Source organism: Leucoraja erinacea, chromosome 30 (assembly GCF_028641065.1).
Source record: "Leucoraja erinacea ecotype New England chromosome 30, Leri_hhj_1, whole genome shotgun sequence".
Classification (NCBI taxonomy): domain Eukaryota; kingdom Metazoa; phylum Chordata; class Chondrichthyes; order Rajiformes; family Rajidae; genus Leucoraja; species Leucoraja erinaceus.
Genome location: NC_073406.1, coordinates 1,728,315 through 1,751,124, shown reverse-complemented (window position 1 = coordinate 1,751,124; position 22,810 = coordinate 1,728,315). Strand labels below are relative to the sequence as shown.

The following is a 22,810-nucleotide window of genomic DNA, read 5'->3' as shown; positions in this document are numbered from 1 at the left end:
ACATTTTTGTCTACCTTCGATTTTCCAGCATCTGCAGTCCCTTCTTAAAATGTGCTTGCAGGCATGTGATGCCATTGGTCAGTACACAGCACTCTCACCTGAATCCCAGTGTCAAGGACAACAATCCAGGCGCCTGCTCCCCCCGTTACTACCGAGGGACTGGTCTGCCCTCGGTGAGGTCCTTTAAAAATGCGTTCAAACTAAGGCCTCGACTGCTCTCTCATGCGTTGGTGAAATATCCCACTATTTCAAAGGAGAGGTTGAGAATTAGCCCTGATATCTTGGCTAATATTTACCCCATCAATCAACATCACTACTACAACATTACTGGTAATTGCTACTTTTCTTGATGCTGGCGATCATTTAGAAACAAGGAACTGCAGATGCTGCTTAACCAAGGAAAGGCAAATAGTGCTGGAGTAACTCAGAGGGTCAAGCAGCAACTCTGGATAGGTGAAATTTCAGGTCAGGACCCTTCTTCAGTTTACTACAATGTCTGAAGAACGGTCCAGACCCGAAGCATCACCTATCCATGTTCTCCAGAGATGCTGCCTGACCCGCTGAGTTACTCCAGCACTCTGTGAAACGTCACCTATCCATGTTCTCCACAGATGCTGCCTGACCCGCTGAGTTACTCCAGCACTCTGTGAAATGTCACCTATCCATGGTCTCCACAGATGCTGCCTGACCCGCTGAGTTACTCCAGCACTCTGTGAAACGTCACCTATCCATGTTCTCCACAGATGCTGCCTGACCCGCTGTGTTACTCCAGCACTCTGTGAAACGTCACCTATCCATGTTCTCCACAGATGCTGCCTGACCCACTGAGTTACTCCAGCAATGTGCGTCTTACCTTGGAATATTTCTTGACCTCAATAAGAAATTAAACTTTTTTTTAAATGTTAAGGATGGGAAGAAAAAAACAACTCATCCTTATGGACTTTGAGAACTTTTCACACAGAGGGTGATCAGACAAAATCACTCACCTCCAACCAGCTGATCCAAGCCCGGATATATTTTGAGTCTGGAAAAAAGAGAAATCAAGTACTTTAGTTAAGTTTAGAGATACAGCATGGAAACGGGCCCTGCAGCCCACCTAGCCATTGATCACCCATATACACTAGTTCTGTGTCAACCCACTTTCTGGAAGTCCTCCTGAAAATGCGGTGCCTAGGTAGGGTGAGGCGGCTGATCCCGACCTCATTGCGACTTCTGTGCCGATTGGCGGGTCAACTGCGTCCTGTGTGTCCGGGACCCTGGAATTCCGGACCGGCTGGAGCCAGCAGTCCATCCATTCCCATCTTTAGAGGCCGACACCACCTCCTACTCCCCCCCCCCCCCAAGCCGTGACCTCTGTTGGTCTGGCAAAACGGATATTCCAGAAAGGCTCTGGAACCAAGGGTGCCGGAAAATTCAGCGGCGGACGTTGATAAAATGCATCCTAACGTGAGGAGAACAGATGTTGATTGAAAGGGGAGAATGAGGGATGACCATACATTTTGCTCAAATAAACTGATTTTAAAATTGAGAATAAGAGGCAGGGAGGCAGAAGAATGGGAATTCCACGACGCTGGGACCCGAGGGGATAAATTCACTGTGCTGGAGTCAGAGAAGTAAAATATAAGTTGGGCCATATTGAACTGGGGAATGTTAGAGAGCAGTGAGGCCACACAAAACTGAAACGATGTGTAGAGTTAATGTAATATGTGTATACATGAAGTATAACTTTGGAACATAGCTGAATTAGCTGCATTCATTTTCACCAATGGTCTGTCATTAAGATGAAAAAGCAGTTGTTGCTATTTCAGGAATGGGAGGGGTCACCGAGTCTCTGCTGCCAGATAGGAATAGGTTGTTAAGTGTACAGCTGAAGCAGGAGGGTGATCCATCATGGGTGCCCGTGTAACAAACTCGGCCTAACCTTGTCGTGGTCCTGTTATTTCAGTATAACATGTGCTTGAGGGTAAATGGGCCATGAACTGTCACCCCTACCCCCTGCCGAGGGGTCATGCTGCCTGACCTCATGAAAGTGCCAATCAAAATGAGTAATGGAGAGAATGTGAACCTAGGCAGAGCCGTGCTCTAAATAGACAAGACTGTAGGCAAACCCCTCGCCATTCCCCAGTCAGATTTAACACGTAACCTTAATGCAGTGCCACTTCATTCATTTTGTTTAGACTTCCAACACGGAAACAGGCCCTTCGACCCACTTCAACCAGTGATCCCTAAACACTAACAGTGGTCGGCCAGAGAGCACTCCCAGAGCTTCGGCTTCATCCCACACAGGTTTGTAGGTTAATTGGCATGGTATAAATGTAAAATTGTCCCTAATGCCTGTAGGGTAGAGTTAATGTGTGGGGACTGCTGGTCGGTGTGGACTCGGTGAGCCGAATGGCCTGTTTCCGAACTGTTCCTCTAAAGTAAACTAAACTAACACTATCCTACACACACTAGGGACAATTTATAATTTTATCGAAGACAATTAACCTACAAACCTGTACGTCTTTGGAGTGTGGGAGAGAACCGGAGCACCCGGATAAAACCCACACGGTCACAGTGAGAACATACAAACAGCACCTGTAGTCAGGATCGAACCCGGGTCTCTGGCGCTGTAAAGCAGCAACTACCGTGCCGTCGTTGTGATAAGACATATTTAAGAAAGAATTTATATACAATACCCACACTAAGCTGATCTGTAAATAATGTAACCTTATTAATTAAATACGGAGCAGTAAATGCTTGAATTACTTTTTTTAATCTCTCAAGTTGGCATCATTTAGTCAATGTTTTTCACTAGTGTGTGAGTAAGGTTTCCTCTGTGGCATGTTATTGATCACATTACAAGATGTGCATGTAAATGCTCATCACCTTTATCTCAATACTGGAGGAGCTGCAGATTTGTCTGAATGAGTGCTATGTTTATGCATGTTAACACTGTGCAGACTGTTGTCTATTTACAGAGATTGATGTGTTTCCTCATGAACACGGAGGTTGAGGGGAGACCAGAGAAGTATATAAAATTATGAGAGACACAGACAGGAGAAGCATTTTCTTAAGGGTGGAAATGTCAAGGGCTGCTTTAAGGTCAGGGGGAGAAATTGTTCAAGGATGTGCAAAGTATGTTTCTTACAGAGTGGTGGGGTCTGGAACATACTGCCGGGGGGTGGAGGCAGATATGATAGCGGCATTTAAGACGTGTCTAGATACGCACTTGGATATGCAGGGAATGAAGGAATAAGGAGGGAATGATGGATCACGAGCAGGCAAATGAGAATAGTTTAACACGGCGACATTGTTTGCCAAAGGGCCTGGTCCTATGTTGTACTGTTCTATGACCTACAATAGAATTGTTCAAAAACACAATTATGCAAACTCTTACTTTATTTTCCCCAAAGGTGCAAGTTTTCATTTGTGTTCATGATTCAGCATGTTGTTCAATTAGCTGCTGGCTGAAGAAATTATAGTGGGAGGCATCAGAACCAAACCCGATCTGTCTTCATGTGATGTTTTCAGGAAGTCTGGTTGAATCTCCTTCCTCCAGATAGTGACGTGCGAGACCTCTCTCAACGCATTCTAACCCAGTGCTGAGGAAAGACACTTCTTCTGAACTTGCTCATGGTATTATTGGTGCCTTGTAACGGGCACTAGTTTAGTATTGGATCATCACCTTTTCCATCTTCTACTCTTATCAGCTCACCCTCCAGCTTCTAAAGTTGCTCCAGACTCCTCATTCTGTCCTGAGAAGCAGAAATTCTGATATCACTTTATAACTGTCTTACAATATGAACTGTTCACATTGCTCAAGAAATGTGGTCTAACCAGGTGTCTACAGCAATTCAATAACTCGGTGATTTTTAATTCCATTCTCATAGAAAATAATACCAAGCCTTCAGAATTTCATGTTTTTAAGTTACTAATTTTAATGTCTTGCTTATAACTCCTTTGGACAGTTTTTTTTTAATGGATTACAGAGTAAATATATTCCTACAATGTAGCACCTCACACTAATCTCTATTGATGTTAATTTTCCAATTATATGCCCGTTCTTTTGTTTATTAATATCCTCCAGTAATATGCTTCAGTCCCGCCGTGCATTAGCTACAACCCTTCACTCAGGGTTGACTTTAGACTCCTTGGTCCCAAATTGTGTAGGAATGGATTATTCTGCCAATCCATGTACCTTAAAAGCATTTGTAGAACACTTTCATTTCTCACTAGCTAATTCCATACATTCTCAGAGAGAGATGACCAGAGTAATAAGTTTGTATTCTGCAACCATTATTACATGAAACTGGATTAATTCCAGTAAAGTGGATTAATGCAGGGCTTCATATTATCTGTCGAGTCCAGGTTCAGAGATGAAAGTCATGACCTACTGACCTATTTGATTTGAAATTACATTTAATATTAATTCTCACTAAGGGGAGAAGGGAGAGATAGATCAGCCATGATTGAATGGTGGCGTAGACTTGATGGGCCGAATGGCCTAATTCTGCTCCTAGAATTTACACACCGTTTAAAACCTAGATGTTGATATATTAGGGTCAACCCTAAAATGCCACACGTTGCGTAGAATATTATACACACACATTTCCTTTCGTAACAAGTGATTTTATTTGATGATAAAAATTGCACAAAAACCACATTGGGCAAAAAAACCTCATCCCTTTGACACACATCCTCACGACAGTGAGGTTGCACCCACCCCACCGCATGCCCCCTGATTCTGGAAGAACATAGGTGATCATCTCAGAGATTGTACTGCAGAGAAGTGCAGGAATAGCAACTACCAATGCTTTTCTGCTCGATGGAGTCTCTTGTGCTGAAAACTTGTCGGGCGGAGTCTTTCACAAAGCAAGCTGATCAGTGATTCTCGTAGTCCCTTAGGCAAAACTAGTGGAAACTGAAGAGGCTAGCTCTGCTTTCCCTCAGAAGGCCATCTTTTGGTCCAGTTTCCAAATGAGGCCATACCTTTAGATCTTACATATATATATATACACATATGTGCAGTCTTTGGCTGTCCCATTCTAATTCCAAGTGTCCACAAAGTCACCAAATCTAACTCTCCCATTCCAAAACCACACTTTAGATACCATTTCTTTACCAAACTGTATATAGTGATTGATTCCTTGTGACATAGCAGAAAAGAAAGTACTGAAATAAGTTTGTTCACCACCTATGAACAGTGCAAAGGGCCTATTGTATTGCGTATACATTCTAATCATTGTTCCTTTCTATAGAGTTCTAAACACCTAGCTACAAACATTTTGACTTCAGCGCACTAACACATACTTTACATATACTTACAATAATTCAGTGCAGTTCCAGACCCTTCCCTGTTCGAGACTTGTCCCAGTTGCTGTGTGAATCTGACCACATTCAATGTTTTTTATCAACATGCAACTGTACTGTTTTCTACAAATGGAGAGATATCATTTCACTTCCCTTTTTAGCCGACATAAGCGAGTGAGGTGAAGTTACAAGACCAAACTAGCATTCACTTCACTCCAATTAGAGAGAGAGAGGAAGACAGAATCCTTCAATCATTTTAGCCACTGCCAGATGACGGTTCCTCCTGCCAAACGCAGTCATTCCTTGCCTAAAATCCCGCAGTAACCGCTCTGTGCCTTAAATCTCTCCTGTAAATATAACATCTTAACTGCATCACAGAAACATAACACTTTTTATGCCAGTTTGCAACATATTGTTTCTCCCTGCATACTCAATTTTCTGTGTGTAGTCCTACAGTAATTCTTGCCTGCCAGTTTGCTGATTCAGAGACTCTTGATAACATTGATGGGAAGGAAGGGTCTGAGTAAAGTAACAAGGAGGTCTAGTGCCTTAATGGAAATACGTTCCCACACCACTCTGCAGGGCTTGGATTATCCTGAAAAATCAAGTACATTTCTAGTGCAATAACGTAATCTTCGATATTCCACTGCAGTTGGTTTGAATGCAGCTTCTGTACATAACAGTTCCTGTGAGATTTTTCTAAATATTTACAAGAAAGTATAATTACAGGTATGTACAGATTAGTAAAATATAAAGAACTCTCAACTCTGTCACAATTTGTTTTGTAAATACAATATATAAAATGTAAAATACATTTTGAACAGAACCTGCTCCTTATCAGAGTTTCTGTAATAATCTGTCCCCTAAACCAAGCATAGTATTAATTCCCCACCTGCGAGCTTCAATTAGGCATCAGGGATGAGGCGGAAAGGGAATGAGTTGATTACACAAGTGCTCAGACAATAAACAATCACACGGAGGCAAGTGTGGTCTTGTTACTGTACTTTGCTGCTTCTTCTCAACCAGTAGAGAGACTATCAGGAGTCCAGCTCCAGGGTCTCGTTGGTCTGGAGTTTCAGCTGCTGCTCATAGTAGAGGCTTTTGGCATAGTTAATTTCTTGCGATATCTTGATCGCAAGATTCTCTGACTTCACATGGACCTGAAAACAAACATCAATAACACGTTGTTTTTTTGGACTAAGACAAACTAATTATGTTCACAATCTATTCATGAATTGAACCCAATGTGGATGCATACTACTGCAGTCATATAATGACGTGAGAGGAGGCCATTTGGTTTCTGCCATCTCCCAGGGGAACTACTGATATCCGATATTTAGAACCTGCCCACCAATGAAGCCAGACAAAAATGCTGGAGGAACTCAGCGGGTGAGGCAGCATCTAAATTCACTATTCATCTAGATGCTGCCTCACCCGCTGAGTTCCTCTAGCATTTTTGTCTACCTTCGATTTTTCCAGCATCTGCAGTTCTTTCGTAACCAATAAAGCCATATCATTGAACTGTTTACCACAGACTAAGAGCAAGATATATCAGTGATTAATGCACGCATGTGCAGGAAAAATTAAAGTACTCGGCCTTTGGTGTGCTAGAGAACAAAAGCAAAAGGGCTGAAACTTGATTTATAGTCATTCAGCGATGATGGGTTACTGTGACCATTTGACCAAATTTCATGTGTGAAGAACGTTACAGGTGAGCTCTGCAGACAATGAGTGAAAAGTATCGAATAGTGAACGGCCCGGATACTGTGGATGTGGAGAGGATGTTTCCACTAGTGGGACAGTCTAGGACTAGAGGTCATAGACTCAGAATCAAAGAGCATTATTTTAGGAAAGAGATGAGGAGGAATTTCTTTAGTCAGAGGGTGGTGAATCTGGGGAATTCATTGCTACTCAAGGCTGTGGAGGCCAAGTCAATCGATATTTCTAAGGCAGAGATAGATAGATTCTTGATTAGTACGGGTGTCAGGGGTTGTGGGGAGAAGGCGGGAGAATGGGGTTCAGAGGGAGAGATAGGTTAGCCATGATTGAATGGCAGATTAGACTCGATGGCGGCCAATTCTGCTCCTATCACATGACAAGGTGTATAAAAGTTGGCTGATATATTCTACTTCATTCATTCATTCATTCATGCATTCATACATTCATTCATTCATTCATTCATCCATCCATTCATTCATTCATTCAGGGATTAGTAGATGATGACTGAAATGCTCCATTTACCGACTCAGCTCAGATTAAGGAGTTTAGCACAAGTTTATCATTGGACAAAATCTACAATTCCTTTGGTCTGCTGGGTTAATGATGCAAGTAGTTCCAACACTCACCAAGGGCTTGTGGTGCGATGGGCCAGGTATGGCCACACCACTGCTTGAATTCTCAGCTTTCTTTGTAAGCTGTAAGTAAGCTCTTCCGTGATCCTTTGTGATAAGGCAGTGGTATAGGTCGTCATATTTGACCTCCAGGAAAATGGCATCCCTGTCGACATACTCGCCATGCTTCAGAAAATACACAGCTTTGGAGGAGATGAGAACACAATAACTGTCGATCTGTTCCACTGCAATGAAACTAGAAAAGAGAAAGTAACACAGCTCTTGGTTAAATCCGTTCAAGGCAGCAAAGGTTTACATGGCACCAAAACTCAAGCAACCCATCAGCTTTAGATAAAAGGAAGGTAGACACAAAATGCTGGAGTAACTCAGCGGGACAGGCAGCAGCATCTCTGGAGAGAAGGAATGGGTGACGTTTCAGGTTGAGACCCTTCTTCAGACAGACTTAACTTAAAGTAAATGCGTGAGAAGAATATCACTGGGTTGCCATCAAAAGGAATGTAGAGTGTGACTGTGACTACAGGACATTTTGTCGTTCAAGACCTATTTTTTGCTTTGCTCAACACTGTCTTTGTAATGTTACCACAGGAGAAATGTTGTTCCTTAATAAAGCATATACTTTCATCTGGTACCAGATTACAGATTAGTTTATTGTGATATACACCAAACAATGCCATTCCTTGTTCACTTGAAGCTCACACATTAAACATTGTACATAGAGCAATGGTAAATATAACAATAATTGCAATGATGAGTGTAAAGTGGTGCAGGATTATACTACTAAATCCAAATGTTAAAGCACTCCATCTCATCATTGTTGTAGACCCAGCTGATAGTGGTAACGTTGGTGAACTTAAAGATCAAGTTGGTGTTGAGGTGGGCCACACTATTATGGGTGTACAGGGATTAGAGGAAGAGAATGAGCACATAACTCTAAGGGGAACTAATGTTGAGGTTTGGGATGGAGAAAATGTTATGACCAATTTCATCCGACTTAGATATGTGGGTCAGGAGGTTTAGTTTAGTTATACAGTGTGGAAACAGGCTCTTCGGCCCATCGAGTCCGTACCGACCAGCGATCACCACACAAACCCTATCCTACACACACTAGGGACAATTTACACTTATAACAAGCCAATTAACCTACAAACCTGCACGTCTTTGGAGTGTGGGAGGAAACCGAAGATCTCGGAGAAAACCCATGTGGTCACGGGGAGAACGTACAAACTCCGTATAGACAGCACCCGTAGTCAGGATCGAAACCGGGTCAATGGCTCTGCAAACACTGTACTGGAGTAATGCAACGTCTCTCAGTAACTAAGGCAGCATCTCTGGAAGACAAGAATAAGCGATGTGTTGGGTTGATCTGAGGAAAGGTGCCGACCTGAATGTTGCCTATTCTGGTTCTCCAGAGATACTGCCTGACCCGCGGAGTTACTCCAGCACTTTGTGTCTGTTTTAGGACATGTTGCCTGTTATATACCCCACCCAATAATCCCTGCCAGAGAATTCAATGGAAAGGAAAATTGAGCAAGCGTCTAGAGTATGACGAATTCAACATTATCCATTCATAGTTTAGTTTATTGTCATGTGCAGTACAGTGCAAAGTTGTTTTGTTCAGTGCTAAACAGTCAGTGGAAAGACTACACATGATTACAATCGAGTCGTACAGATAAATGATAAAGGAAATAACATTTAGTGCAGATAAAAGACCAGTAGCGTCTGATTAAAGATAGTCTGAGGTCTTTAATGAGGTATAGTAGCTGGTAGGATGGTTCCGTTGCCATTCAATAAGAGGATTATCCCCCAGTTATTTGTAACTTCAATATTAATTTGCCCTATCTGAAAGGATTCTCAGCTGAGAGGCAGCAGGGAGTAGGAACATCCCATCACCAGGGAATGAGTGCTGCATGCATAATCTGGCAGAGATGCCAATTTGATGAAATATAATACCAAGGCCTTGCCTGTCTCTCCAGACGGATGCTACAGATTTTACGGCACTGTTTGAGGAGAGCAGATAATGATCTTGTTCTGGTCATTATTCCTCCTTCACGGACAATACAGAAAGCAGATTAACAGTTATGCATCTCTCTGATGATTGTAAGCTGTTGATGAAGAGGTATTTTAGTCTCCTTTGCCCCCATAATAACAGGGAACTTGGGGGAGGGGGGGTGAAGGAGGGGATGCAATGAAGGGCACAAGGTGAGCGGGTGAGTTACACTCAGAAATCGCAGGGCGAGGGGGGGGGGGGGCGGGGGGGTTAGGATGGGGGTGGCAGCATGTGGAGAGGACATGGGAAGGGCATGTGAGAAAAAAGAGTGAGGAAATGGGTGATAGAGTAACTTTGTGAGATAAAACAATTGCCTTACAATAACTGCAGCATTTATTTTACACCAGAGATGCTGCCTGTCCCACTGAGTAACTCCAGCATTTTGTGTCTATCTTTGGGTTAAACCAGCATCTGCAGTTCCTTCCGACACTTTTATTTTACCAGGTTCCACACATTACGGTCCTGGACACACAATATTTTGAAATAAATCAATATACACTGATGGGACAAACCACAATCGATGATCTGTGGTAAAGGTACAGATAGATTTTAGCATGTGGTTTGAAGTTCTCACTTGGACAATGCTCTTTACTGATCGTGCTCTGTTATCTCATCGATAGCTCCAGGACCAAACAGGGCTGCGACAAATAGAAAATAGAACAGTAGAGCACAGAACAGGCCCTCCGGCTCACAATGTCTATGCCGATCATGATGCCAAGTTAAAGCAATCTCTTCTGCCTGCATGTGATCCATATCCCTCCATTCCCTGCTTATCCGTGTGCCTATCCAAAAGCCTCGGTAATGCCCCACCAACACCCCTGGCAGCGCGTTCCAGGCACCCAACCAAAAAAAAACTTGCCCCTCACTTCTCCTTTAAACCTTGCCCCCTCTAACCTTAAAGCTGTGCCCTCTAGTCCTTGACATTTCCCCCTTGCAGAAAATGTTTCTGACTATTTACCCTATCAATGCCACTCATAATTTTATATAATTATATCAGATCCCCCCTCAATCTCTAACGTTTCAAAGAAAACAATCCGAGTGAATACGCCTCTCGTTATAAATAATACCCTCAAAACCAGGCAGCAAAAGTATAAACAAAATGCAGACGCTGAAAATGTGAACTAAAACATAAACTGCTGGAAATGTTCAGCGGGTCAAGATGGATCTGTAGGAACATTTTGGGTTAGAACTGATGTGCCTGAACTGTTTAAGAAGGAACTGCAGATGCTGGAAAATCAAAGGTCGACAAAAATGCTGGAGAAACTGAGCGGGTGAGGCAGCATCTATGGAGCGAAGGAATAGGTGACGTTTCGGGTCGAGACTCAAAACGCTTCGGGCCGCAGGGTCTCGACCCGAAACGTCGCCTATTTCCTTCGCTCCATAGGTGCTGCCTCACCCGCTATTTCTCCAGCATTTTTATCTGCCTGAACTAATGATATTTCCTGCATTTTCTGATTTGTTCTGCTGTGAATGGCCTCGCACCATTGGGATAGGACAGGACATGTCCCTTATTATCTTAGCTGTTGATTAGAGGTGCAGTGCTGGGAAGTGTGTATGTGTGTGCGTGCATGTACTTGCTACATAATGAAGGAGGTGTGGTCTCAGCCAGTAACACTCCTCACCAGCAAGGTTATTTGAGTCCCGGAGAGCTGGGAGTTTTAGTGAAGGAAAAAAAAAAAAAAAAGATTAGCAAATTAACCTCTCAGCCTCAGAACGGCACATCTGGAAATTAAAGCGTTTGTATTTCAGATCCAAAATGTGCGCTTGTGGTGATGGTGGGGTTTTGGGGGATGGGGTGGTGACAAGCTCCAGGAAGGTTGAGGGCAAACCCCTGAGGTAGTAGATGATAGTTTGAAACTAAAACCAAATCCACATGATGCAAACCTCTCGGTACTGTGGGATTGCCACTGCAAAGCAGAGAGCAATTACCCTGTGCTGGCTGGGAAATGAAATGCTGGCTAACATTCCACCCATCTGGAATCGATTAAGAAGAACAGTGGCTTTGCTTTCTAAACCATATGAAGGCTGGAAGCGGCAGCAACGTTAAAAAAAAAAACGAGCTTTGAAGTTTTAACTTCTTTACCAACACGGATGTTTTCAAGCGAGTTAGATTCAGCTCTTAGTGCTGACTGAATCAAGGGGTTTGGGGGAAAAACAAGAACAGGGCACTGATTTTGGATGATCAGCCATGATTATATTGAATGGTGGTGCTGGCTCGACGGGCCGAATGCTCTACTCCTGCAGCTGTTTTTCTATGTTCTCTATGTTTCTATGATTCAAAGGGCTTTGTCCTTAATTATTACTGTATGCTCAAATAGGGTGAACAGAGAATAAATGTTGACTGTGTGGCAGTGTCGATCAACAAGCTCGGATACAGAAGAGACACAGGATTTCATGACAGACAGTTACGTATAATATGTCTATAGACAGACTGTGGCATATCAGTGATGATTATATGAAGTGGGCATTCCAGGGTGAGGGGTATAGATCAGAGCGTGTGCACGATACCCTTTGGGCAGTAAGGTTGGACACCTGGGCATCAGGATGTCACCTAGGCATTATTAGATACATTACTAATCAAATAAATCTTTACATGCTTACGACACTTGCTAAGAGCCAAGGCCGGGCATATGTAGCGGAACAGATCGAGTAGTTCTGTGGATCATTTCTACCAGTGTTGCAATTTACATTGAACTTCAGACTTTGCTCAAAACAGATTTCCTACAAACCTATGATGCTAGTCTGCAAAAACATACACGAAGAAAAGACTGTCTCCCAATAACAGTCAGTGCAGCTGCCTCAGGTGCCAACAAAACGTACGCGCTGCCCTGAAGAGTTCAGCTTAGTTTATTGTCACATGTATCGAGGTACAGTAAAAAGCTGTTGTTGTGTGCTACCCAGTGTGCGGAAAGACCAGACATGATTACAATCGAGCCGTCCACGGTGTACAGATACAGGATAAGGGAATAACGTTTAGTGCAAGATAAAGCCAGTAAAGTCCAATCAAAGATAGTCCGAGGGTCTCCACTGAGGTAGGTAGGAGTTCAGGACAGCTGTCTAGTTGTGGTGGGATGGTTCAGTTGCCTGATAACAGCTGGTCAAGACCAAGGATGGTGGTCTGGAGGGAGGGGCGTGGCTGTGGAAGGGGGCAACTGTTGTGGGTTGATAGGAGTCGGGGTATCAGGCAAACTGCCAGCAGGGAGGGAGAGAGAGAGAGAGAGTGAGATTTGGTAACTGGGCTGACGGCTTGGAAAGAAATCTTTGCGTCAGAAGCCTTGAGGTGTTTAAGGATGGGTAGGTAAATAATTAAAGGTGATAAAACATTGCTGGATGGGTCTAGGTTTATTGGAGGGTTGCAACAGAGCTTGAGGGTCATGTTGAGTGTGAGGATTGACCGGAGGATTGCGGGTGGTGTTACGGCTGGAGCACAGGGGGTCCCAGTGAATTTGGAGAATGTGGCCCCAAATCCAGTGTTGAACTACAAAGATCTAGTTATCCCAGGACAGTCCAAGCACAGCTGTTCCTGGGCCAAAGTGGGAGCCCCTGAGTTACTCCAGCATTTTGTGTCTATGATCCTGGGACAATATGCTCCAATATCCTTGCAATGGCCCAAATGAAGCACTGTGTGATGCAGATGTAATTGTCTTGTGTTGTTACACTTAATTGTATCAGAGGCACCAACATGATTCATGATACCAAGTATTCAAATTCTTAGAATGAATGCAAAACTATCAAAAACGGTTGTTTTCACATGAAACAATGACAATAAAAGCACTATGCTACCTATTTTCTAGACCATAGTTTATTGATTTCAGCAAACATTCTGTCTTCAAAAGTCCTTATTACTTTTCCAAATTCCCATCACACCAGCATTGCTACGAATAACATTTTTAGCCACCCCACAGCCCTGGCCGTTTGCCACACATCTGTAATATAGAGCAGCAATGAGAAAATCCATCATCATCACATCCCGGCCCATCTGAGCCCTCAACCAGTATAGAGATAGGAAGAATGAACCCGAGGGGTTACTTTATCACACAAAGGGTGGGTGGTGGGTGTATGGAACAAGGTAGTTGAGTTAGGTACTATTGCAACGTTTAAGATACATTTAGGCAGGTACATGGATAGGACAGGTTTAGAAGGATATGGGCCAAACACTGTCAGGTGGGGCTTGTGTAGATGGGACATGTTGGTTGGTGCAGGCAAGGTGGGCTGAAGGGCCTGTTTCCTCACTGTGTGACTATGACTATAACTAATTCCTGGCCAATCGCCCTCATTGCATTCTCTATAAATCCGAGGTCACTCAACATGTGCATGCCGACCTTTATCAGCTCCTAGTTAAGCATTATCATAATGTTAAAAACTTGTTTACAAACCACTCCATTATCATTCTCCCTATCTCTATAATCTGTTCTAGTTCATAATCATTGGCGAGATTGGCCAATTCTGAAGTTTTGCTGGTCTGAGAATACAAACCGTGCCTTCAAACCTCAAAGTCTGAAATCTCATTCTTTAATCTTCCCGTCTCTCGACATTCCTTTAACAAGATCCTAGAATCTTGGTCATCCATCCTAATATATAGTTTCATGTCATTTAAAAAAAAAAATATCTTGCTCCGTTGCTTAAGAATCTTGGGATGTTTTGCCACATTAAGTGACCTATATAAATGCTGTTGCTTTTGTTCCAGAGAAGGCATAAATCACAGCTCAGTTAAACAGATTTACAAAGTCAGTCAAAGATGTACTGTGGATTTTCTGTTTATCAATTAATTAGACATCAGGAAAAACTATGATAAAGTGTGAAACCTGTGCCAAACATAACTGAAAGTACAAGGGTGAACAAAAGTTTGCGTCAACTTCTGATCATAATTTATGAAATCATAAATTCCTGTCACAGTCCATTGAAAAATAAGTGTTTTTTTTCCTCATTTACTTAAAACTGCAGTAGAATCTGACCTGTATTTCACAGCTCCTAGTTGTTCCTTTGTCTCATTTTTCTTTCTTTAACTTTACTTATTATTATTATTATTATATATTATTATATAGATGGCTTATCACCCTGGCAATCCTGCCCCAGCCCATATTCCTTTCGTCCTTATGCATTGCCTCCCATACTCCCACTATAATTTACATCCAATTTATATTTGTGGTCTGTGGCATTCTCTGCCTCAGAGGGCGGTGGAGGCTGGTTCTCTGGATGCTTTCAAGAGAGAGTTATAGGGATAGCGGAGTTAAGGGATTTTTGTGTTGTTTTTTTTTGTTTTATTACTGCTCTGCCCCCGACCTGCCACCGCATTTTTTTGTGTGTTTTCCCTTAGCTTGACCTTTTGGTGTCCCCATTTCAGGTTTTTTCTCCCCCTTTTTGTTAATCCCAGCTTGTCTCCGCCCCCACCCGCCTTCGTTTTTAACCCTCTTTACCAATTCGTTCTGGTGTCAAGACCAATGGGTTTCACAGACCTACGTAACAGGCTAATGATTTGTTGACTTACCAATTCATGCCTGAATGTGGTCAGTCACTTGAAGAGTGTTCCTCGCCCGTTCTGCTTGTTTGTCCGAGTAGTTGCGGCTCAGGCGCACCGACACAGTGCGGACCGACTCCCACAAACATTACGGGGGCTTCACAGACCTTCTTCGGGTTTAAAGCATCCTGGTTGGAGCATAAGAATTAAGATAGTTAGGAAAACATTTCCAACAGCAGAAATTGATATTTTCATAGTTATCTAAATTCATAAAGTGATAGGAGCAGAATTAGGTTAATTTCGGCGCTTTTTCGCATGCAACTCTGGCTAATCTACCTCTCCCTCGACACACCACATTCTCCGTGTTATCTCCTCCAACATCTCCTGATCACCCCGTACTAATCAAGAAATTGTTCAACTAAAGATTTGTAATCATCGCAGTTCTATTGTGTGGCGACTTTGTCTCTTTTACTCGCAGATGTCTCTAACCCCCAGTTCTCAACTGATTATCCTCCGCCCGCACTCTTCACCAACCAGAGAACATACAGAATATCTTAGATACACAATTATAAATAGGGGAAAGCCACTGAGGGATCAGTCGGAGGGTAGATAATTACACGTTACACCACTCTCATTTATCCAGGAGAATTTGGTTGCTTCATCAAATCTGATTTTTCCCAATATCAATAATTCCCCACAATTCCACCACGCACCCACTCTAAGGGGTGTCTTGGCCCACAACGTCACCTATTCCTTTTCTCCAGAGATGCTGCCTGACCTGCCGAGTTACTCCAGCATCTTGTACCTATCCCACTGTTGCCCCTTCTTCATTTTTGTAATCATTAGCAGTCTGAGTATAGAAAAAGACAATTAAATCACAGAAAAGAAAGAGAAAAGCCACTCGATATTTGTTTACGTCACTGGTCAAGATGAGGGAACAAAAACAATTACTCTGTTCGGGTGAAAAAAAAAACCAGGCACCAGAAATGTGGACCCCAGTAAGATTTGACATTCGTCTGTATGTTTGGCAGAACAGAGGAGCGTTGAACAAAAGTTCTCCGTCCTGGTTCAAATTAGAACCAGGCATATGAATTGAACTACCACATTGCAATACTTATCATCGTACAGTCAATGCTGTACCAAGCAGTGCTGCTGCTTTCTCACACACCATATTCATCAAATAGCATAACCTTTGCCTCTCACTGTGTACTTCACAGATAAAGTTTGGCAGAAAGTTGAGCATTATGTGTCTACGGAACTTTTTTTAATATACTCTCCGTGCTCCGACAACATTTTCATCCTTTCACTTGACATTCCTTAGCTTTTTAAATTGATTTCAGATAGTCATGTCTAGTTTCTCTTACCTAGCCATTTCACGAACCATTGTCGATGGAAGTACCTTCACTATACACCAATAAGCTTGTGTTGCAACGAAAGATCATCAAATTTCTGCACTTTCGGCACACTGATCGTACAGTGAACGTGAACTCATGAGGATTATAATGTGACTGTAGGGAAGGAACAGGGAAGCACAGGTAGAAGGGTACTGACAGATACACCTATACACATTAAAAAAAGACCGACAGTAAACCTTATTTTGTTCTTGCCTCTGTTAGGTAGGACACCCTAGGTAGCCCCGCGATAAACTTAGTTAACACCACGTTTTTAGGAACATTTCTAAAAAGAAATACACAAATTCACTCTGGAGGTTGCATTTCGTGCCTTTGCCGTTATGGGGAATGCTGGGCAGATTGAGCTAAATAATCAAATAACACACTGGCATCTTAATGTGACACGCGTCCCACTACGTGATTATTTTCGGCGACTGCCGGCACACGTCATAGTCGCAGGCAGGTCATTCACCGAAACTTTCAACCTGTTGTATAGTATCCAGCGTGTCGACCAGAAAAATGGTACGAGTCTGTTCACTTTGGGAAGTATGTACTTTTCGACACCATACCAGGAGGCTTGTATTGTCGTGACGTAGCACGAAAAAATATTTGGCGTCAAGGGGACAGGCCCGGGGTTAGTTTTTTCTACTCAAAGTCGGCTACCGGGTGCGAAGAGGCGACATGAGGGGCAGGTAGAAGACATTCACACATAAAATGATTCCAGGGGCAAGTAAATTCGAACCTCCGCGTGGCCAGAATGGAGAGGCTCGCAATTATTCTCCATGAAACAGTTGAGGGAAACTAAAAAGAGATATTCTGTTAAAAGGATTGACAGTTGTAAGTTAGAGTAAATAGGGACTAACAGTTCTCATTGATGGACCACCCTCCCAGCTCTGCATCTGCAAGTCTCAGGTATTGACGGTTCAGTTCAGTTTAGCTTAAATTGCAAGGAAGTGTGGCAAGCAGACCGGAGAAAAGCATTGGTTGAGAGTAGAGCTAGTCCAGACTTGCAGGACGACACTGGGCCTTCCTTCCCTGAGCAAACTTTTTTTCTTTGAACCAGCAATGAAAACAACGACCAGAAAAAAATGGGTGGAAAAAGTGGGCAGGAAAAAAATATTAGACGAGCAAAAAAAGAAACGCGTTAGACAAGGTGAAAAAGGGGCCCCCAACACAGGAACATTGAAACCAGACTTAAAACAATACAAATACAACAAAAAGCCTACTTGCCATACTAAAAAGAGGACTGAAAATAAAGCAAACATTAAATTAGAAGTCAAAAAGTCCAACACATAATCAAAAGGGGAAAAACTTGCCTTTAGGAAAAATTAGTGCGTAAGGGGACAGAGGCCCCAGCTGGGCTTTTTTTGGAATTTACAGGTGGTTGTTTACTCAAAGGTCTTTTCACATTTAACTTGAAAATTACCACCCTGGAAGGGGTGTGCCTCAATTTGCCTTGCGAGACCTGGCCCATTTCTGCTTCTTTCAAAAAAAACCAGTTTGGTAGTCAAGAGTCCAGGTAATCCCACAGTGTGGCTCTCGGGGAAGGGAAAAGGTTTTTACACCATTAGGGGACCACCTCTGGTTGGGCTAGATTGGCCAGCCACATATGTAGTTGGCATTCTGTTTTTTAGGGACATTCGCCCCCCTTGGACAAATCTGTGAAAAAAAAATGTTTCTCCCTGCCTGCTATCCGTGGTTCAGGACACCCAGGGGTAAGTCATTGTGCTTGTTTGTGGATTGGTGTGTGTGTGTGTGTGTGTGTGTGTGTGTGTGTGTGTGTGGGGGTTGTGTGGTGGTGTGTGGTTGTGTGTGTGTGGGTGTGGTGGTGTGTGTGTTGTGTGTGTGTGTGTGGGGTGTTGTGTGTTGTGTGGAGTTAAAAAAACTTCTCCAACATCCTCGCCATTTGGCTCCGACATTCCGGGAATTTTCTTGAAGTTGATTAGCTGGAAAACGTTAGAAGGGAAAAAAGTGAGGTTAAAAACAACCTCTTTGCTACAACTCAAGAGTGAAGGGAGGTTTATGGTTTAAAAAGTCCAAACAGGGCCACAAGCTTTGTGGCGGGAACAACCAGGAGCAAGCTGGGACCAGACAGTTGAAAAAAAGGACCACCTGATATACAGAGATCAAGAACAAATGGCCCATTATTGGATATTTCGGAACAGGCGGGAATGGTGACACGTGTGCCTCTTTTAAGCTTGTTACGAAGAACGCATATGCGGGCTCAGTGGCACGGAACCTAGCAACTTTCTAGGGTTAACAGCTCATTAAGGGGTGTCGTGCAAGTCTTTATTTTTTTTGTTAAAACATCCCCCATGTCTGGCTTGCACAGTGTGGGGAGCTAAGCGTTATTGGCGTGCGAGTAAACCAAAGACCCGGCCATAGATCCATAATAGTACCCCAGGTACAGTGACGCCACAACTCAGAGTACCTTACACATGAACATTGCAATAAAGGTTCATTCATCATGCATTCATTCGACTGTCCTTTCTGTTGCGATTTGAAAATGGGACACAAAATGTTGAGCCACCTCATGTGAGGACAGACAGCACTCTCGGAGAGAAGGAAAAGGGGATGGGGAGGTTTTCAAGGGTCTAGGCCATTTCTTCAAAACGAACGGTCTCGCCTTGACCCGGAAATTTCTCATCCCCATTCCTTCCTCTCCCAGAGACTGCTGGACTGTTCCACTGGAGTTACTCCAGCATTTTTGGTGCGATCTTCGTTTGTTGTGTCGAACTCGCCGGTGAAACCGTCCCATCTCGCGAGTCCCTCCCATACCATCATGGCAGAGACACGGGTTCTATACAATGGCATAGCGGCCTTTCAGAGATGAAGTGCCCATATAATCCATCACCGGTTGTAGAAAAGGGACAAATGGCCTCCCCCGCGTCTCATGTCTCCATGCCATTGGCTGGGGCGTGTGCATTGCTCCTAATTTGGAGTCACCGCCACTCAATATCAGCATCAGTGATCTGCCTATTGTCCATTTCCAAATTGGAGCTTGAAAAGTGGCTGAAAAAATGTCCAGCAGTTCATGTTTCAGCAGATCTCCATCCTGAAAGGATGCTAGTGAACCAGGTGATTTTTTTAATGACCATCCATTATGTAGTTTCATGGACACTTTTAACTAAATGAGCTTTGCCCAAAAAAAAAAATCAAGTTTCAATTCCCCACCTTTTAGGTTTTGTTTAGTTTAGAGATGAAGCACAGAAACAAGCCCTTCGGCCCACCGAGTCCACCTCGACCCACGATCCCGATACACTAGAACCATCCTACACATTAGGGACAATTTACAACTGAAGCCAAGTAACCTACAAATCTGTACATCTTTGGAGTGTGGGAGGAAACCGGAGCACCTGGAGAAAACCCACGTGGTCACGGGGAGAAACTACAAACTCTGTACAGACAGCACCCGAAGTCAGGATGGAACCTGAGTTTCTGGCACTGTAAGGCAGCAACTCTACCGCTGTGCCATTGTGCCACCCTTGGTTGGTGTTGGCAACACTAAATGTAGTATGTAGCATTATTAGTTTGACTCCAGCAATCATTCAACTGATGCTAGTAGAACCAATTTTACATGCAAGATTCAGCATGCCGCTGCTGCAACTACAGATAGTGCATTCAGTGCCTTGCACTAGGTGTGAATAACCTGAGGTGTATGCATGTCTGCTTACCTCTGCCAATCAGTAGCCCAGGCCTCCTCATTCTAATTGCTAGTACACATCAAAGATACTAGAGCAAGATCTTCTACGCTTTGGTACACATCTACTATGCCAGCCTGCAAAGTTAGAATTTCAGTCTGCAGATTTGTAAAGGTTGCTCCGCAGCTTTGTTGCCTGGTTAATGTACGATACGCCTGAACCTATTAGCAATTTGATAAATGTGCAAATCAATGTAAAATTAGTTGCACACACAGAATAATCATATTTTGGATGTTCAGCTATGATTCACCTGTTTGGAGGCTGCAATACATTTCAATTATGTGGCTTCATGGAGAAAAAACCCCCCTCAAATTTCTGATCCAAGGGACCTGGCACCCTGTTTTATACTCCTTTATAAAACATTATCTTTGACCTTTGACTACCTTTCTCAGAAGCTGTTGATCATGCTTTATTATGTTGAATTAACACTCACTGGAATCCTATCCTTTACTATCCAGCCAGATATTTTTTCTTAAGAAATTCCAGGCCTGTGAATTTAGCTACAGTGCTATTTATATTTATATTTTTACTTTTAAAGCCTGTGCTAATTCCCTATGTTTTTATTAATTTTAACAGCAAAACGGATACTTCACATTTCGGATCAGGACCCATTTCTACTGCAGTCTGAAGAAGGGTCCCGACCCGAAACGTCACCCATCCATTTTCTCCATAGATGCCGCCTGACCCAGCTGAGTTACTCCAGCAATTTGTGTCCACCTTTTCCATGATGGATGCTGACTGACCCACTGACTTTTTCCAGCCGTTCTTTTTTTTCCTTCTCCAGATTCAAGCATCAGCAGTCTCTTGTGCCTTCCTTTAAACACAATGGATTTTATTCTATATGCTCCCTTTAAATCCACCTCGTTCATTGGAAAATGTATTGTACTACTGTGCAAAATCTAAAGTGTGGTGGGGTATTCATGGGAATACGATCTAATATTCTGAAAACTCTGCCAATTTGGCACGAACAAAACCCTAAGGATTCTGTATAAAGAATCGTGAACCGTTCCGTCTTAACTAGCCTTCCTTCCAATCTGAAGAGGAGGATAAGGCATGCCAGCAATAAAAATTCAAGTAACTAAGCACCATTTTTGGATTTGTGTTAGGTGAGATACATGAATTTAGATACAAAAAGAAGGTATCAGCAAAAGTTGTCTAATTCTGTTCATGTGGTATTTGAGAATGAAGCAGTAAGAGTTAGATGTTTCAAGTCAAGACCCTTCTTCACCTATTCCTTTTCTCCCGAGATGCTGCCTGGCCTGTTGAGTTACTCCAGCTTTTTGGGTCTACCTCCGGTTTAAACCAGCTTCTGCAGTTCCTTCCTACACAGAGTTATAATTGACATTGTTTTATCAGTCACTGGTTTCAAAATTATATCATGGAGCTCAAATTGCTTTTAGAGTTACTTCAGTAAAGATGCTCGGTTATTTAAAATAACAGCTTTGCCAAATTCAGGCAATGGAATTTGACACAAGTGTTAGATATTGCAAGGATAGTCACACAGAAAGGTCACACACAGGTCGAAGTGTGGAGCTGGCACGAATGGCTTGCTGCAGGGTGAGACAAGATTCAATTAGAGGTGGCATCCTTCAGGGAACTTCTTTGATCTGCGCAAGATCAGTGATTTGCTAGTCACTGCGTATCAACAATGAGGGATGTCCAATAAGCACATTACTTATTGTTAACTATATTAGCACAAGGGAAGCCTGTTAGGAATAAACAATCACAAAACACGAGACAATGGGCCTTATTGCATGAAAGCAGTGTTAAGTGTAAGAGTGCAAGGGTTACTTGTGGCCCCGGCAGTGTGCGTTACTTATGGAGTGAGAGGGTTAAGTAGGACACAGATTCTCTTTTGTGTGTAAACTCTTGGACGAAGTCTGCTTACTCATTGGGTCCTGCCCACCGTTCAGCTCTGCTACACGCCTAACGACATGGTTCAGCAGACGGTCAACATCAACCCTGGCCACTGGCCAGCCTGCAATCAGTGGGACAAATACTCCCTTTCATATTGCTTGTGTGGCTCATATTCTCCATTTTCCACATGCCTCTTGGATTTAGCGAGCAGTAAGTAAAACACAGCATTCCTGGGCCGGCCAGCAACACGTGGGCCTCCTTTTGTTAGTCTGGTGAGGCAGCCCTATTCTGTGGGCTGCGAGAGTGTTAGTTCAGCCAAGGGACTGTTTTCTCCAAATGGAAATCAGGCGAGTTCAGCGGGAGGCCACGAAGGCAGGCAGGTCCAACACAGCATCAGCCGCAACTTCCAAATGCCCCCCACACGGTCCAAAGTCGTGCGGAAGCTGTTTCTGTACCGGCTGCTCCAGTATAGTCTGATCTTCCTCGCCCTCAAGTGCCATCCCGACTGATCCATTCTGCCGACCAGCCGTGAGCGGTGTCTCCAGTGGAGATCTCCTTCACAGAACTCATCCCTCGTTAGATCAGGGAGCTGGGCTGGAGAGTACTGCACCAGAACAGTGCTGAGCTACATGTTTATATGTTGGCATTCAAGGACTCCCAGGCTGCCTGCCATTTATGTGGTAGAGTGGTGGAGTCTGTATTTGGTGTATAAA

The 22,810-nt window shown here is 43.3% G+C and overlaps 1 protein-coding gene across 1 annotated transcript in view; it reads right to left on the bottom strand.

Annotated features, from left to right (window-relative positions):
• Positions 1-4,590: 4,590 nt before the first annotated feature.
• Positions 4,591-22,810, bottom strand: part of vps13d (vacuolar protein sorting 13 homolog D) — a 178,709-nt gene continuing 160,489 nt past the window's right edge. Inside the window, 2 exon segments of the mRNA XM_055658999.1 lie at positions 4,591-6,452; positions 7,638-7,935. Coding sequence (XP_055514974.1) covers positions 6,330-6,452; positions 7,638-7,935 — 421 coding nt within the window. The 3' untranslated portion in view covers positions 4,591-6,329.